This window comes from Pelobates fuscus, chromosome 5 (genome assembly GCF_036172605.1).
Source record: "Pelobates fuscus isolate aPelFus1 chromosome 5, aPelFus1.pri, whole genome shotgun sequence".
NCBI classification, from domain to species: Eukaryota; Metazoa; Chordata; class Amphibia; order Anura; family Pelobatidae; genus Pelobates; species Pelobates fuscus.
The window spans coordinates 40,330,794-40,348,648 of record NC_086321.1 but is presented as its reverse complement, the minus strand read 5'-3'; the positions used below and the strand labels follow the sequence as shown (position 1 = coordinate 40,348,648).

Genomic DNA, 17,855 nt, shown 5'->3' with positions numbered 1-17,855 from the left:
TACAGAAACATACGTACAAGACATACAGACACATACATACATACAGAGGCATACTGTCATACAGATACATACATACAGACAGGCTTACAGAAAAATACATACTCACACACACACACAAACTCACAGACACACACACACTCACTGACAGACACACACACACACTCACTGACAGACACACACACACTCACTGACAGACACACACACACTCACTGACAGACACACACACACACACACTCACTGACAGACACACACACACACACACACACTCACTGACAGACACACACACACACACACACACACACACTCACTGACAGACACACACACACACACACACACTCACTGACAGACACACACACACACACACACACTCACTGACAGACACACACACACACACACACACTCACTGACAGACACACACACACACACACACACACTCACTGACAGACACACACACACACACACTCACTGACAGACACACACACACACTCACTGACAGACACACACACACACTCACTGACAGACACACACACTCACTGACAGACACACACACACACACTCACTGACAGACACACACACACACACACACTCACTGACAGACACACACACACACTCACTGACAGACTCACACACACACTCACTGACAGACTCACACACACACTCACAGACACATACACCATCATACTCACATGCACACACACACATAGTAATTAATTATCTAAATTAAATTTACATTTCCCACCCAGCCTCCCTACCTGGAGTGCTGGCGTGGGTCTTTCATTGGTGGTCCAGTGGGGCTGCTGGGAGGCGTGCGGCTGAAGTTCATTAGGAGGCGGCGAGGGAGCTCTCTGATCTCTCTGACCGGCTCCCTCGCAGGCTGTTTTCTGATGCCGCGGGAGCCGGAATATGACGTCATATTCCGGCTCCCGCGGCATCAGCAAAAGGCGCGCGAGGGAGCCGGTCAGAGAGATCAGAGAGCTCCCTCGCCGCCTCCTAATGAACTTCAGCGCCGCTCCCGGGATCCAGGAGGTGACCAGGCAGGAGGGAGCACTTCCCTCCTGCCGGTCACTGGAATTTTGCGCCCCCAGAGCCGGTGCGCCCTAAGGCGGCCGCCTGTGCCGCCTTATGGACGCGCCGGCCCTGGTGACTGTGTGGGGACTTATTGTTTGTGTGAGGGGATAGAGGGGCAGATTAAAGATAATATATATTGTTTTTTAAAATAATATGTATTAAGTTTTATTACCAGTGGCCTGGGAGGGGAGACAAACATTCCAGGCAGTCCTAATGGTGAGAGTGAAATCTAGCCTGCAGCTCAGCTAGAGTTAATTCTCGCGAGAACGGAGCATTGCCATGGTAACCATGGCAACACTCCGAGCTCACGGGAGGAGAACCCGGTGGAGCTGCAGGTAAGAGCTCCCCCGAGTACTCTCTCCCTCCTCTACTGGCTGCGCAGCAAGGTGCCTGTGGGCCAGTGAGGGATATCGATGATCTTCCCTCCAGTCTGTAAAGGCAAACAGTAGGGCTGTCGCTTGGATACCCTTGACCTGCACTGTTTTCTCGGGGATGCAATTGCCCCTTTGCCCCCCCTCTGGATCCACCACTGACTGGACTGACTATTCAGAGGTATTTGTTCCATAATAGTATGAAAGGGTTAAAATGTATTTAGTGGTCTTTCACTAAGCTAAAGCCAGTTCACATCAGTTTAGAGTAGCTTTGTATATAAGAAAAGAACAAATGTGCAGTCTACATACATTCGAATGGTCTCGCATTAAAAACAACAACAAAAAAACCCTGATAATAAATACTTTTCTGCAATATGATTGGACAAATTGTCTCAACCTGTTTGCTTAATTATGCACAGCTCTGAAAGTCTTGAATCTTCTGTTAGCAAGCCTATATAAACTCTTGCTTCGTTCTAATAAATTTGAGTACTTATTCACCATTCTTTGCATCAGTCTGAGTTAGTTGCTCCCCAAGGCCTTGTGTGGAGAACTTCTTTTGGACAGAATCAAAAGTCCATGGCATAAGAAGGGTGCCAAGGGTAGCTAGTAGGAGGATTGGGGATTCCTAACATTATGATATATTAAAAAGTTTCACTATTGACCCATGGATTGACAATCCTCTCACGGCCCACTTTAACAGGGCCAAACCGGAGGAAGCATGCATGTCTCCACATAAAATGGATAGGCTGTTGTGGTGAACATCAGAACCAGCTGGTGCCTAAGGGAGTTGCTCCAATAGGTCGCCTCTGCATGCACATAGGCCCAAAATCTAGGCTTCTCTGTATGTTATAACGCCTTTATAGAACCATCTGACACTGGAAAACGACTATATATGACATTATGGGAAGGAGATTTGAATGTTTCCATTCCTTTACCCTTATGGCTTAGAGCTATGGAACTGATGAAAAACTTCTCCAGCAGCATCTCCCACTGGGAGGCTTATTGTAAATTGGTTATGAGGTGGTACTTAGTGCCTGTTAATTTAGCGCATTTCTATAAAGATTCCTCATTGATATGCTGGACATGCTTTCGGGATAGAGGTTCCTTACTGCATGTATTCTGGGCTCGTCCGTGTTTAGAAAATTATTGGAAACAGTTGAAGGAAGTGATAACTACACTGTTGGGATTCCCCCTGCCTTTCACACCAGATATACAGTACACCCCTCACATTTTTGTAAATATTTTATTATATTTTTTCATGTGACAACACTGAAGAAATTATACTCTGCTACAATGTAAAGTAGTAAGTGTACAGCCTGTATAACAGTGTGAATTTGCTGTCTCCTCAAAATAACTCAACACACAGCCATTAATGTCTAAAGCGTTCTCTTCCGTCAGATGACTTAGGGTTCTTAGAAAGCTGTTTTCTTCTCATCAGGGGTGGCACTTGCTAACCCTTGCTGAGGTTTCTCTACCCCGGTCCTCCAGTACCAGGTTGCCTGGTTAGGTGGTCATCCAGTGGATGGCAGCAGTGCAGAGGGACTCTTATCCCCATTTCATTTAATCCCTACGTACACACTTTAAACATAAGAGTAAGGCAAACATAGGGAGTTTTAGGTATGTTCAGATCTTTTAACTGCAATAATTACATGCTCAGGGTTAAGGGTAGTGGTGTACCGAACTGTTCGCTGGCGAATAGTTCCTGGCGAACATAGCGTGTTCGCGTTCGCCGCCGCGGGCGAACACATGGGCAGTTCGATCCGCCCCCTATTCGTCATCATTGAGCAAACTTTGACCCTGTGCCTCATGGTCAGCAGACACATTCCAGCAAATTAGCAGCAGACCTTCCCTTCCACACCCCCCACCTCCCTCCCAGCATCCATTTCAGATTCATTCTGAAGCTGCATGCTTAGTGAGAGGAGGGAAAGTGTAGCTGCTGTTCATTAGATAGGGAAATTGATAGCTAGGCTAGGGTATTCAGTGTCCACTACAGTCCTGAAGGACTCATCTGATCTCTGCTGTAAGAACAGCACCCCAAAAAGCCCTTTTTAGGGCTAGAACATCAGTCTGCTTTTTTTTTTTTTTCTGTGTAATGTAATTGCAGTTGCCTGCCTGTCAGGGTACCTGAGGCCTCTACCTCTAAGGGAGGTAGAGACTTGGTGGTTTATCCATTCAGGCGAGCTGTTTCCTCCGTTCCTCGCGGTTCATCCGGCCACTTAAACACCGGCCGCGAGGAATCCACATCCTTTTCTAGCAGGACGCTCAATACGTGACGTCATGACGCTATCACGAGCGACCTGTCACTCAAGTGTCCGATATCCAATCGGCACTTGTCAGAGGCGTGCTTACCATCCGGAGCCAGGGTATTTAAGCTTGCTTCTCTCTTCAGCTCATTGCCCTGTCGTGGTTCTAGCTTGTCTAGTCACTCAGTGCTCTGGTATTCTAGTTTGCTCTATTCGGTTTTGACTCGGCTTGTTGTACTTCCCTGCTTCTCTGTTATCCCTTGACCCGGCTTGTCTCTCGCTTATCTGTCTTCTCGTTCCCTCGACCTCGGCTTGTCTCTGACTATTCTCTATTACTCTCGGTACGTTAGTCCGGCCATTCTAAGGCCCGGTATACGTACCTTTCCACTCTTTGTACCCTGCGTGTTGGATCCCTGTCCCGATCCTGACATTACGACAGGGCCAATGGATCCTGCAGGTACAAACAGTCAGCTTGGTTCTTCTGATCCCAGGTTTGACGCCATGGAGCATAGGATGGATCAGATGGCTCTAGCACTACAGGCACTTTTGTCTCGTGCTAGTAACCCACCTGAGGAGACACGTACTCCTTCTATTTCTCCTGCAGTCTCAGGTCTAGAGGTAGCCACTGTAGGTGCTTCTCCCCGTATTACCCCACCAGTACGTTATGGCGGGTCACCGGAGAAGTGCCGTGGTTTTCTGAACCAGATTAGCATCCATTTCGAATTACAACCCCGCTCTTATCCTACAGATAGAGCGAAGGTTGGATTTGTTATTACTTTACTCATTGAGAAAGCTCTGAGATGGGCCAATCCTTTATGGGAGAATGATAATCCACTAGTCTATAATTATAATGCCTTTGTAGCTGCGTTTAGAAGAACTTTTGACCCTCCTGGTAGAAAGGTCAATGCAGCTAGATTACTGTTGCGCCTTAGACAGGACAATCGAACACTTGTGGACTATGCACTAGAGTTCAGGTCCTTGGCGGCAGAAGTTAAGTGGAACGAACAGGCTTATATAGATGTGTTTCTGAATGGGTTATCAGATGTAATTCTTGACGAAGTCGCTACTAGAGAACTCCCTGAGAATTTGGAGGATTTAATTTCGTTTATATCTCGTATTGATGAACGCATAAGAGAGAGGCAGAACACTCGAGATAGGACCCGTAGACCCTCCTTTAAACTAGCGCCTACCTTTCAAAATTCTGAGTTCGAGGACTTACGTATTTCTGAACCTATGCAGATAGGCAGTACTCATCTCACAGAGAGAGAGAGACAGTACAGAAGAAGGGAGGGTTTATGTATGTATTGTGGAGTCAGAGGACATTTACGCCTAAATTGTCCTAATCGTTCGGGAAACGCTCGCACCTAAGTTTCTCTAGAGGACAGGCCTTGGGTGTTTCTACTTTGTCCTCTATTCACAATTACAAAGAGTTCAGGCTTCTGTTACCCGTTTCTTTGAGGTGGGAGAAGGGAGTAGTAAAGACTATGGCACTAATCGATTCTGGAGCTGCTGAGAGCTTTATAGATCAGGGTTTTGTTGCCAAGCATGCTATCCCATCCCAGTTAAAAGAGACACCACTGGCTGTTGAGGCCATCGATGGTAGACCGTTACTTGAGCCTGTTATTTTCCATGAGACCATACCGATTAACTTAACTGTTGGCATCCTACATAAAGAGGATATATCCTTAATGCTCATTTCTTCTCCGTCTATTCCCATAGTCCTGGGGTACTCCTGGTTGAGGAGACACAACCCTATTATTAATTGGGAGTCAGGGGAGATAGTTTCGTGGGGAGAGAATTGTCAAGAAAAATGCTTGCGGAAGGTCTTACCTCTCGGATTAACTAATACATCGACTACCTCTGACAATCCTACAGAGACACAAATTCCGCCTCAGTATCTAGATTTAAAGGCAGTATTTGACAAAAAGAAAGCCGATACCTTACCCCCACACAGGTCCTTTGATTGCAAAATTAACCTACTCCCTGGTACCATGCCTCCCAGAGGTCATGTATACCCATTATCTACAAAAGAGAACTCAGTTCTAGAGGAGTATATTCACGAGAATTTAGACAAGGGATTCATCAGGAGGTCCTCCTCCCCTGCCGGGGCTGGATTTTTTTTTGTTAAAAAGAAAGATGGTTCTTTGAGACCTTGTATTGATTATCGAGGCTTGAATAAGATAACCATTAAAAATGCCTACCCGATTCCCTTGATCACCGAACTCTTCGATCGTTTGAAGGGCTCTACAATTTTCACCAAGTTAGACCTCAGAGGGGCATATAACTTGGTGAGAATCCAGCAGGGACATGAGTGGATGACGGCATTCAATACTCGATATGGTCACTATGAATATACTGTTATGCCTTTTGGGTTATGCAATGCGCCAGCTGTATTCCAGGATCTGATAAATGAGGTTCTTAGGGAATTTCAGCAAGATTGCGTCATTGTATACCTAGATGATATACTCATTCATTCTAGTGAGATTGAGACTCATCACAAGCAAGTCAGGAGGGTTTTGCACAAGCTTCTCCAGCATGGCTTGTACGGCAAGTTGGAGAAATGTAGCTTTGATCAAACCCAGGTAACCTTTCTCGGCTATGTGATCTCTGGGGAGGGATTTAAGATGGATCCGGATAAGCTCCAATCCATTCTAGAGTGGCCTTTACCCAAAGGTCTTAAAGCCATACAGAGATTTATTGGTTTTTCTAATTATTACAGGCGCTTTATTAAGGGCTATTCTTCCATTATCGCACCTATCACTAATATGACCAAACAGGGGGCTGATACTAAGAATTGGACTACTGAAGCTCTCCTTGCGTTCAAAACTCTCAAGGAGCTTTTCGCTTCCGCTCCAATTTTAGTTCACCCCGACACTTCTCTGCCTTTTCTACTTGAGGTAGACGCATCAGAGACTGGTTTAGGTGCTGTCCTATCTCAAAGGCTGGGGGTTGATAAACCATTACATCCATGTGGATTTTTCTCTAAAAAATTGACCGGTACTGAAAGCAGATATGACATTGGTGACAGAGAATTACTAGCGGTTATCAAGGCTTTGAAAGAGTGGAGACATTTATTGGAAGGTACATTACATCCTGTTACCATTCTTACTGACCACAAAAATTTGTCTTATATCGGAGAGGCTAAGCGGTTGTCCTCCAGGCAGGCTCGTTGGTCATTGTTTCTTACCCATTTCAATTACGTTCTGACTTACAGACCTGGGTCAAAGAATTCTAAAGCCGATGCGCTATCTCGCCAATATGAGCCCTCTGCTTCAGTTGAACCACTTATGTCCTCCATTGTACCCAAATGCAATATTATTGCTAATACCAGTCTCAAAATTCATTCTCCGCTACTTGACCAGATCTTGAAGTCACAACATCTAGCTCCCGGAAACACTCCTGAGGGAAGAAACTTTGTTCCTCCTGAACTTCAACTGGAGCTCTTACAGTGTTTTCACGAAAGTAAAATAGCTGGCCATCCTGGTATTCGCAAGACATACTCTTTGATATCCAAGGATTTCTGGTGGCCTTCACTTCGAAAAGATATTGAGGAGTTCGTCGCAGCTTGTGAAACGTGTGCCAAGACTAAACTACCTCATGCATCTCCATGTGGTCTGTTACACCCCTTGGACATTCCTGAGAAACCTTGGTCCTGTTTGTCCATAGACTTTATCGTTGATTTGCCTGCTTCCAAGAGACAGACTGTTATTCTCACGGTAGTGGATAGATTTACTAAGATGGCCCATTTCGTGCCATTACCTAAACTTCCGACTTCTCCTGAATTGGCGGAGATTTTTGCAAGAGAGGTTTTTCGCCTACATGGGATTCCTTCGGAGATTGTTTCTGATAGAGGCTCTCAATTTGTCTCACGTTTCTGGAGATCCTTTTGTTCTCAAATGGGCATCAAATTGAACTTCTCCTCGGCCTATCACCCTCAGTCTAACGGAGCTGCTGAACGTACCAATCAAAAGATCGAACAGTATCTGCGTTGCTTTGTTTCCGAACACCAGGACGATTGGGTCGGTCTGATTCCTTGGGCGGAGTTCGCACATAATAACCTTGTTTGCGATTCAACTCGCTCTAGCCCTTTCTTCATGAACTATGGCTTTCATCCTTCGATTTTTCCTTCGGTTTCCTCTTCTCAGGGGATACCGTCGGTTGATGATCATGTCGCCAACCTGAAGAAATTATGGGATCAGACTCGGCAAATCCTGTTACATAGTTCCTCGTTGTTCAAGAAACACGCTGACAAGCATAGAAAAGCGGCTCCTGTTTTTGTTCCTGGGGATAGGGTATGGTTAAGTACTAAGAATATTCGACTAAAAGTTCCATCTATGAAATTTGCTCCTCGCTACATAGGTCCTTACAGGGTTCTCACTCGTATCAATCCGGTTGCGTATCGCCTTGCTCTGCCACCTGCCTTACGCATTCCTAACTCTTTTCATGTCTCCTTGTTGAAACCCCTTATTTGCAACAAATTCTCCTCTAAGGTCTCCTCGCCTCGTCCTGTTCAGGTGGAGGGTCGGGAGGAGTACGAGGTAAGCTCCATCGTTGATTCCAGAATTTCAAGGGGAAAATTGCAATATCTGGTCAACTGGAGGGGATATGGTCCTGAGGAGAGGAGTTGGGTACCTCAGGAGGACGTTCATGCTTCTCGCCTTCGCAGAGCATTTCACCTCCGCTTCCCATCTCGCCCCGGTTCCTTCCGCCCGGTGGGCGTATCTGAGAGGGGGGGTACTGTCAGGGTACCTGAGGCCTCTACCTCTAAGGGAGGTAGAGACTTGGTGGTTTATCCATTCAGGCGAGCTGTTTCCTCCGTTCCTCGCGGTTCATCCGGCCACTTAAACACCGGCCGCGAGGAATCCACATCCTTTTCTAGCAGGACGCTCAATACGTGACGTCATGACGCTATCACGAGCGACCTGTCACTCAAGTGTCCGATATCCAATCGGCACTTGTCAGAGGCGTGCTTACCATCCGGAGCCAGGGTATTTAAGCTTGCTTCTCTCTTCAGCTCATTGCCCTGTCGTGGTTCTAGCTTGTCTAGTCACTCAGTGCTCTGGTATTCTAGTTTGCTCTATTCGGTTTTGACTCGGCTTGTTGTACTTCCCTGCTTCTCTGTTATCCCTTGACCCGGCTTGTCTCTCGCTTATCTGTCTTCTCGTTCCCTCGACCTCGGCTTGTCTCTGACTATTCTCTATTACTCTCGGTACGTTAGTCCGGCCATTCTAAGGCCCGGTATACGTACCTTTCCACTCTTTGTACCCTGCGTGTTGGATCCCTGTCCCGATCCTGACACTGCCTGCCTGCCAGCTTCTGTGTCAGGCTCACAGTGCATACTGTGCCCATTTGCCCAGTGCCACCACTCATATCTGGTGTCACAATAGCTTAAGATTGACATTCAAAAAAAGAAAAAAAATGTTTTCACTGTAATAGATTGAAGAGCATTTAGTTGTCTGCCAGCTTCTGTGTCAGGCTCAGTGGATACTGTGCCCATTTGCCCAGTGCCACCACTCATATCTGGTGTCACAATAACTTAAGCTTGACATTTAAAAAGAAAAACATTTTTTTCACTGTAATATATTGAAGAGCAGTTAGTTGTCTGCCAGCTTCTGTGTCAGGCTCAGTGGATACTGTGCCTATTTGCCCAGTGCCACCACTCATATCTGGTGTCACAATAGCTTAAGCTTGACATTTAAAAATATTTTTTTTCACTGTAATAGATTGAAGAGCATTTAGTTGTCTGCCAGCTTCTGTGTCAGGCTCAGTGGATACTGTGCCCATTTGCCCAGTGCCACCACTCATATCTGGTGTCACAACAGCTTAAGCTTGACATTTAAAAAGAAAAAAATTTTTTTTCACTGTAATAGATTGAAGAGCATTTAGTTGTCTGCCAGCTTCTGTGTCCGGCTCAGTGGATACTGTGCCAATTTGCCCAGTTCCACCACTCATATCTGGTATCTATTCTGCTCTGTGTCAATGTGTATCATGGTCTCTGAGGACAGGTGTTAATCCATATCTGCCAAGTGACCCTATGTAGGGGGAACAGTCTCTCTTCTGCTCTGTGTCAGTGTGTATCATGGTCTCTGAGGACAGGTGTCAATCCATATCTGCCAAGTGACCCTATGTAGGGGGAACAGTCTCTATTCTGCTCTGTGTCAGTGTGTATCAGGGGCTTTGAGGACAGGTGTCAATCCATATCTGTCAAGTGACCCTATGTAGGGGTAACAGTCTCTATTCTGCTCTGTGTCAGTGTGTATCATGGTCTCTGAGGACAGGTGTCAATCCATACCTGCCAAGTGACCCTATGTAGGGGGAACATTCTCTATTCTGCTCTGTGTCAGTGTGTATCAGGGATCCTTAGGAAAGGTGTCAATCCATATCTGCCAAGTGACCCTATGTAGGAGGAACAGTCCCTAGTCTGCTCTGTGTCAGTGTGTATCAGGGTCCCTCAGGACAGGTGTCAATCCATATCTGCCAAGTGACGCTATGTAGGGGGAACAGTCTCTGTTCTGCTCTGTGTCAATGTGTATCATTGTCTCTGAGGACAGGTGTCAATCCATATCTGCCAAGTGACCCTATGTAGGGGGAACAGTCCCTATTCTGCTCTGTGTGAGGAGGAGGAACGGGAAATGAGTAGCTCGGCATCCAACCTTGTGCAAATGGGGTCTTTCATGCTGTCGTGCCTGTTGAGGGACCCTCGTATAAAAAGGCTGAAGGAGAACGACCTGTACTGGGTGTCCATGCTACTAGACCCCCGGTATAAGCAGACAGTGGCGGAAATGTTACCGAATTACAAGTCGGAAAGGATGCAGCATTTGCAAAATAAATTAAAAAGTATGCTTTACACAGCGTATAAGGGTGATGTCACAGCACAACGGGAATCTAACAGGGGACGAGGTGAAAGTCATCCTCCTCCTCCCACGACCATGCCATATCTGCCAAGTGACCCTATGTAGGGGGAACAGTCTCTCTTCTGCTCTGTGTCAGTGTGTTTCAGGGATCCTTAGGATAGGTGTCAATCCATATCTGCCAAGTGACCCTATGTAGGGGGAACAGTCCCTATTCTGCTCTGTGTCAGTGTGTATCAGGGTCTCTGAGGACAGGTGTCAATCCATATGTCAAGGTGTCAATATGTCATATGTCAGGTGTCAATCCATATCCATTGTGATTTAGGAATGTTAGGTGATTTCTGCCCTTTATGGATTAAAACCAGACTCTGCATCAACTTTGTAATTTTCCATGTGAGTTTTGCCATGGATCCCCCTCCGGCATGCCACAGTCCAGGTGTTAGTCCCCTTGAAACAACTTTTCCATCACTTTTGTGGCCAGAAAAAGTCCCTGTGGGTTTTAAAATTCGCCTGCCCATTGAAGTCAATGGCGGTTCGCCCGGTTCACCGGTTCGCGAACATTTGCGGAAGTTCCCGTTCGCCGTTCGCGAATCGAAAATTTTGTGTTCGCGACATCACTAGGCAGATGTTTTAGTGCTCTAGAACGTCAACTTATATGAAAAGAACAGTAGAACAATAAAAGATCTAAATTCGAGCCATCCTTCCTGCATATCATATTGTGTCACCTACAACCACTGACACTGCATACATTGCACTTATTCAGGTGTTATTTAAATGATTAGAAGGCAGGATTGAACTAACTAGAAAATATGCCATCGGTAGCAATTTAATGTTCTATTTAAACAAGAATAATTTTTTTAATTACTTGTCAGTAATTCAAAACAGTTTGCGCAAGCAGTTCCTGATAATCTTTCTTAATAAATTCATATGAAACTCTTATGAAACTTATTAAACCTCAAAATAAACACCATGCCTCTAGTGATTTCATAGGTGATAAAAAAAACAAAACAAAAACAACACACACATTAGTTAAAGAGTTGCATTTGTTATATCAACTGCTAAAATTCCACTGAAAGGGAGTGACAGTGACTTGACTGAGTGGCGGATCCAGAACCTAATCTCGGTAGTGGCACTTTAAAGAAACAATCCAGGCATAATAACCACTACAGCTCTCTTTAGAGGTTATGGTGCCAGGAGTGCCGTGGCGCCCTCCCAGAGTAAGTAGTCAAACCGTTTAAAACACAGCTTGACAACTTACCTAGGATCTGCCGGGATAAGGTAGTAGTGTCTTTGTGTGTGTGAGGGGTGCAATATGTGTGAAGGGTGCATTGTGTGTGAGGGATGTAGTGTGTGTGAGGGGTATAGTGTGTGAAGGGTGCAGTGCATGTATAGGGGGGCAGTGTGTGTGTGTGTGAGTGGTGCAGTCTGTGTATGGGGGGCAGTGTGTGTGTATTGGGGAAAGTATGTGTGTGAGGGAGGGAGTGTGTGTATTAGGGCAGTCTGAGTATTAGGGACAGTATGTGTATTTGGGGCAGTGTGTTTGTGTGTGGTGCAGTGTGTGACTGTGTGGGGACTTATTGTTTGTGTGAGGTGGTAGAGGGGCAGATTAAAGATAATATATATTGTTTTTTTAAATAATATATATTAAGTTTTATTACCTGTGGCCTGGGAGGGGAGACAAAAATTCCAGGCAGTCCTAATGGTGAGAGTGAAATCTAGCCTGCAGCTCAGCTAGAGTTAATTCTCGCGAGAATGGAGCATTGCCATGGTAACCATGGCAACACTCCGAGCTCACGGGAGGAGAACCCGGTGGAGCTGCAGGTAAGAGCTCCCCCGAGTACTCTCTCCCTCCTCTACTGGCTGCGCAGCAAGGTGCCTGTGGGCCAGTGAGGGATATCGATGATCTCCCCTCCAGTCTGTAAAGGCAAACAGTAGGGCTGTCGCTTGGATACCCTTGACCTGCACTGTTTTCTCGGGGAGGCAATTGCCCCTTTGCCCCCCCCCTCTGGATCCACCACTGACTGGACTGACTATTCAGAGGTATTTGTTCCATAATAGTATGAAAGGGTTAAAATTTATTTAGTGGTCTTTCACTAAGCTAAAGCCAGTTCACATCAGTTTATAGTAGCTTTGTATATCCAATGTGGCTTTATTTGTATAAAATAAATCATATATATGTAATTATACGTGTATATTTATGTACTATTTTTACATAATTATGTGATTTTATTAATTGCATATTAAGGGACCTGACTGACAACCCAGGCAGAAAGTCCAGAGATGTAATCTGCAAGCCCTATATGTGATCCTTTAACTTTCCAAAACCCCATAAGACCTGAACATGGGGCTACTGTTGTTTAACTGAAGTAAAAAATAACAGAATTACGAAATTCAAAGTTAAAATTATATTCAGAATATTTCTAAATTTCTCATATGTTTGTTTAGATTTGTATTCATATTAAATTATGTTCCATAGAAGAATATTTGATGTGAAACAAAAGCCCAGTTTCTCCTGCACAAAATTATATATAATAAGTGTGGGTGCGCTTAATATGAAAGGGGTGAATTACGGTTGAACAGACATTTGACTCAAGTTTTCTGTTGATTCAGAACTTGTACAATTGCCTCCCTCCTTAAGAGTTTGTAATCCACTGCCTTTGTAAATGTAAATTCTTTATACATTATACAAATATATCCGGGGCCAATACAAACCATTGTGTGGAAATCTATTCACAAACCAGACTTTACACAGGACACGAGGTGATGCGTTTAGACTGGAAGAAAGAAGATTTTATCTAAGGCAAAGAAAAGTGTTTTTTTTTCTGTAAGAACAATAAGGATGTGGAATTCTCTTCCTGAAGAAGTGGTTTTATCAGAGTCCATACAGATTTTCAAACAGCAACTAGATGCATACTTGAAAAAACAGAATATTCAAGGATATAATTTTTCAATGTAGGGTAATAACTGCTTGATCCAAGGATAAATCTGACTGCCATTCTGTGGTCATGAAGGAATTTTTATTCCTTGTTTGTTGCTAAATTGGAAGTGCTTCAAACAGGTTTTTTTTTTATTGCCTTTTTTTAGATCAACAGCAAAAAACCAAATGTGAGGAAGGCTGAACTTGATGGACGCAAGTCTCTTTTCAGCTATGTAGCTATGTAATATGTAACATAGCGATGTCAAAATACTTGCACATTGATAATGTCACAATAAAAGTGCAATTTGTGCAAAGTGCCTTTTAGAATTGTTACTTACTAGATGTTCAGCTTGTAGTAATCGCTCACAATTTTACATCTTTTTCACTTATAATATAGTTGCTCTTCTTTTTAGCTTATTTTACAATTAGCTAATTTGTTAACATAGCATGATACATCTCACAATAAGTAGTAGAACGAGAGAATTTGTTTTTCATACATGGCAACATGACAAAATGTCATTCCCAGATACAGCATCATCTAAGAAAAAAATATCCAAAATATATAGGCATTTGAGTTGAATGATTTCATGGTTATAAAGGGCTCCTCGGGATGTCTGATGCATTTGTTTATTAGTTTAAATTTTGTTATTTTTTTTAATTTTTTTATTAATATCTCTTTGCCTGAAGTCTCTTAGTGTCATGCAATATCTTAGGTACCAGTGTGTAAATTAGCAAGTAGTTAATTTTTTAAGCAATCCCTGATCTATTTACCTGAATTTGTGGTTAATGTGAATGATTTCAGGGAGGCTTCAAATAATGTTTTAGTCTGGTGTGTTAAATGTGCGTGACAGTAAATTTTATGAATCTCTTTTAATTCTTGCTCTTATTGATTTGGGCAAGCAAAATAAAAAAAAGGAAACTTTGATTCAGAGCAAATCCTCCTCAACTCAAATTGCTCTCACTGCTGTACCTGTGTTACCCTAAGGATCCCTGGCCAGGTCATTTCAACTTTGTTCTGCTCCAATGAATTAAATCAGTTCATAGTTGAACACTTGTATAGTAGAACAATACATGTCAGTACATTTCTTAGCCCATTTCATTGTATTCCTTACAGCACGATATTCATTGTAAGTTAGAGGACATTTGTCAATCTACGATGTTGACATGGTCCATTGACTGAAAGGTTAATCTGTGTCCACAATGGAGGTGAAATAAATTACAATTTATTTAAATGGGAACTGATTGAGATACCACAATCAGTATTGCTGCTCACCAAGGTACGGTTAATTAAAAATAAAAATGAAACATCATTTCACTGAAAAAACTGCATATTTTCTTAAAGAGGATTGTCTTGCTACTGTTGAAAGACCCAGTTTGTAGAGAACGCTGTATTTAGACACCCAAAAATAAAAGTCTCCACCAATGGAGGTAAATCCTAATACAGGGCCGATTTACAATAAAGAATTTAACAAAGTTTAGTAAACGTAAACATTGAATTAGTCGCCTTGGCAAATCACTTATAAGAATAGGCCATTCTGTTTTTTACTGGCTAGTCCACCATTAGCACCTTGGTTAAAATGCATCAAAGCTACAGGTAATACTTTCACAGGCAAAAACTTAGAAATGGGCTTGTCGGCTTTGAATTACGGCTTTGGCAAGAAAACTGCATGTGATGAACTCTGTAACACATTCATAATTGCCAAAGGTGCAACATTTATGGGAACATCCATTTCATGAGTTGCCTCCATCATAAATATAAACTATTTGGTGACCCTTGTGAGATAATCATGAAACCAAACATAATTCTATTTTTTTGGCTTTTTTTTAATTATGTTGTAGTTGCCTGAATTTTCAAAACATTCAGATAATTGATTGCACGCTTTGAGTGTCATGCACAAGAAACTATACCTTAAATTAATTTTACATAAAACAATACATGAAAATAATAATAATTCAAGACAAATACTTTCAAATTAAAATGTATGTGTTTGAGGAACAAGTTATGTTTTTCAGATGGGCAGTTGGCTTCATTGTGATAAAAGCAAGGGGGGACTATGACTGTTACTAAGTTACACAGACTAAAGCTCCCAGTATTCTAAGCTAGTTCATGACATTTAATCTCTCGTGTAATGGAATGGTGTTTTACCACACATCATATTCCGTTAATCAATTGCATTACAAGCATGCTACTTAGTGGTGGGTCAGAAATGTAAATGGAAGTTGATATCTCAAAAGTAATGTTATAAAAACTCAGACTAAGCAGATAAATAGCCCATAAAAAAAATTAGCAAGTCACCTTTTAAAACAACTAACTTTACCAAGCAGTATGACCTCCAGATATTAAAATTTGTCAGTAGTAGATGCATTACAAAAAATATATTAAGGATGCTTGAAGCTTATGGCATTGACAGATCCTTCCCAGTGTTTTGAAACTTTACAAAAAAACGAATGATAAAGCACGAGACAAGGTGGGTTACCCACGTCACTGTTGCAAATGTCCATTGGTGGAGAGAGTTCTCTTCAAGCGCTTCTACTGAGCACCACATTTCCAAATGTAATGTATGATATCCAACCTAAATGTATCATGCTGAAAATGTAGCCTTTTTTTGTATTATTACAGTACACCGCATAAGAAATGTTTGTCACCATTTAAAAATTGGCAAAAAGCTTCATTCCGTGGAACCACTCAGGACATTGTGAAGTTAACAGATTTGACGCCATGCAATGCAAAGCTTCCTCGTTTGCTTTTTTCTAGAAAGTCCTTCAGCCTGCTTCTTAAAAAAAAAAACACCTGTATAAATATAAATAAACCTTTCTGTACCAGACTTATGTGCAGCTCACTGTACTCAAAATTACTCAAAGTACTCAAACCGTCCGGCACCCAAAGTTTTACATTTTCACAGTACGACCAGTATGACTATCCAATGACTCCTTCCATTCTTCATCATTTCCTCTCTCACGTGATAAGTCTCACTCAGCCTTCTCACTGAGCCTTTATTCTAGCTCTTTAGAGTTTGGATTCCTCATTCTTGCTTTAAAAGGCAGGTCTGGGCCTTGGTGCACTGTCTGCTTCCATTGAAAAAGGAGACGGGCCTCCTCCCATGCTTACTGCTTGGCATGGCATGCATCATTCAGTTTGGGTTGTGAAAGCACTGTGTTGCCTTGAGACAGACGCATTAAAATTCTTCATGCTGGGAGTCTTGGTTCAATCATTAAAGATAATTCATACAAAGTATCTTCATCCAGAATCTTAGACTTGTCCAAAAGGAATTGTGTGACCTGTGTAAACAAATAGCATATTCTTAGCTGTGCTTTAAGGTAGGAAGATGCATTGTTCATAATATTGTAGTTATACCGTCTCTCTTTACATATACACATGGATTTTATATACACCGTGTAAGCAGTGAAGTCACAATACATTAATCTACACTCGGCATTAGATGAGAGACGATTGTGCGACCTTCACAAAGAAATCATCATTTATTCTATTTCCTGCATTTAAACCGTTATGGTAAGTGTTGAGAAGCTACATACTTGATAAGACTGTCATAGCAACTCCTGACCTTCTGCGTGTGCTGAGGAGTTAAAACAGAATATTCTCCTTTTAGAATCATTCTGAGAGCAAGCAGGCTGAGTAAAGGTATCTGTGTAAAGGAAAGGAATGTACCATCTATAGTATTATGATCAGAGCGTATTGAAGTACTTGTCCATCTGTAAAATGTGTTTAAAGATATTTCTAAAACTAAAGAAGACTGAGATTGAAGAACACAATATCAAAATGTATTTTATTATATATATATATATTTATATATATATATAAATTCATGATTTGTTTTAGAATTCTTTCATCAAGATGGAGAGGTCCTAAGTGGAATTAGTTCCATAATGAAAGAATAACATACAGTTCACCTCTGGGTAGTTTGGAGTATCCTTTTTTAGATCTATCCCAGTAGTTTTTAACTCTCTTTAAGCCACACATTACACAACCCTAATAATAGCCCTAACAGTACCCCAATGCTATGTATAATACTAAGCCTAATCCTAACCTTACCCCCAGCATTAATTACGACTTCAATACTCTAACCATAGTCTAAAAATATAATGTGAAATAAAATACTTTAAAACACAGGACTTTCAAAGCTTGGGGCAGATTGCATTATGCAAATCCAAGCTTCAAGATCTCACCAATCAGAGATTGGAAATTTGACCTTTTATTAGCCCTTACGGGTAAGGACTGAAATAGCATCAGACGTCCTGACGAAGCCGTCTGTGTATGGCGAAACGCGTAGACGTGACGCAATACGCATCCAGGTGGACGTAGCTGAGCTTGACCGGGAAAGACTAAATAACAGCTAATACTACAACTCCACCAGACGGAAGCCCCAGAGACTCCAGATCCACATGG

The 17,855-nt window shown here is 42.7% G+C and overlaps 1 protein-coding gene across 4 annotated transcripts in view; it reads right to left on the bottom strand.

Moving 5' to 3' along the window:
- Positions 1 to 14,985: 14,985 nt before the first annotated feature.
- The window catches only part of RASGRF2 (Ras protein specific guanine nucleotide releasing factor 2), a 295,529-nt gene continuing 292,659 nt past the window's right edge, over positions 14,986 to 17,855 (bottom strand). For all 4 annotated transcript variants that reach the window (XM_063453728.1, XM_063453731.1, XM_063453730.1 and 1 more), the window contains one exon: positions 14,986 to 16,729. In XM_063453728.1, coding sequence (XP_063309798.1) covers positions 16,637 to 16,729 — 93 coding nt within the window. In that variant the 3' untranslated portion in view covers positions 14,986 to 16,636. The remainder of the gene's footprint in view (positions 16,730 to 17,855) is intronic.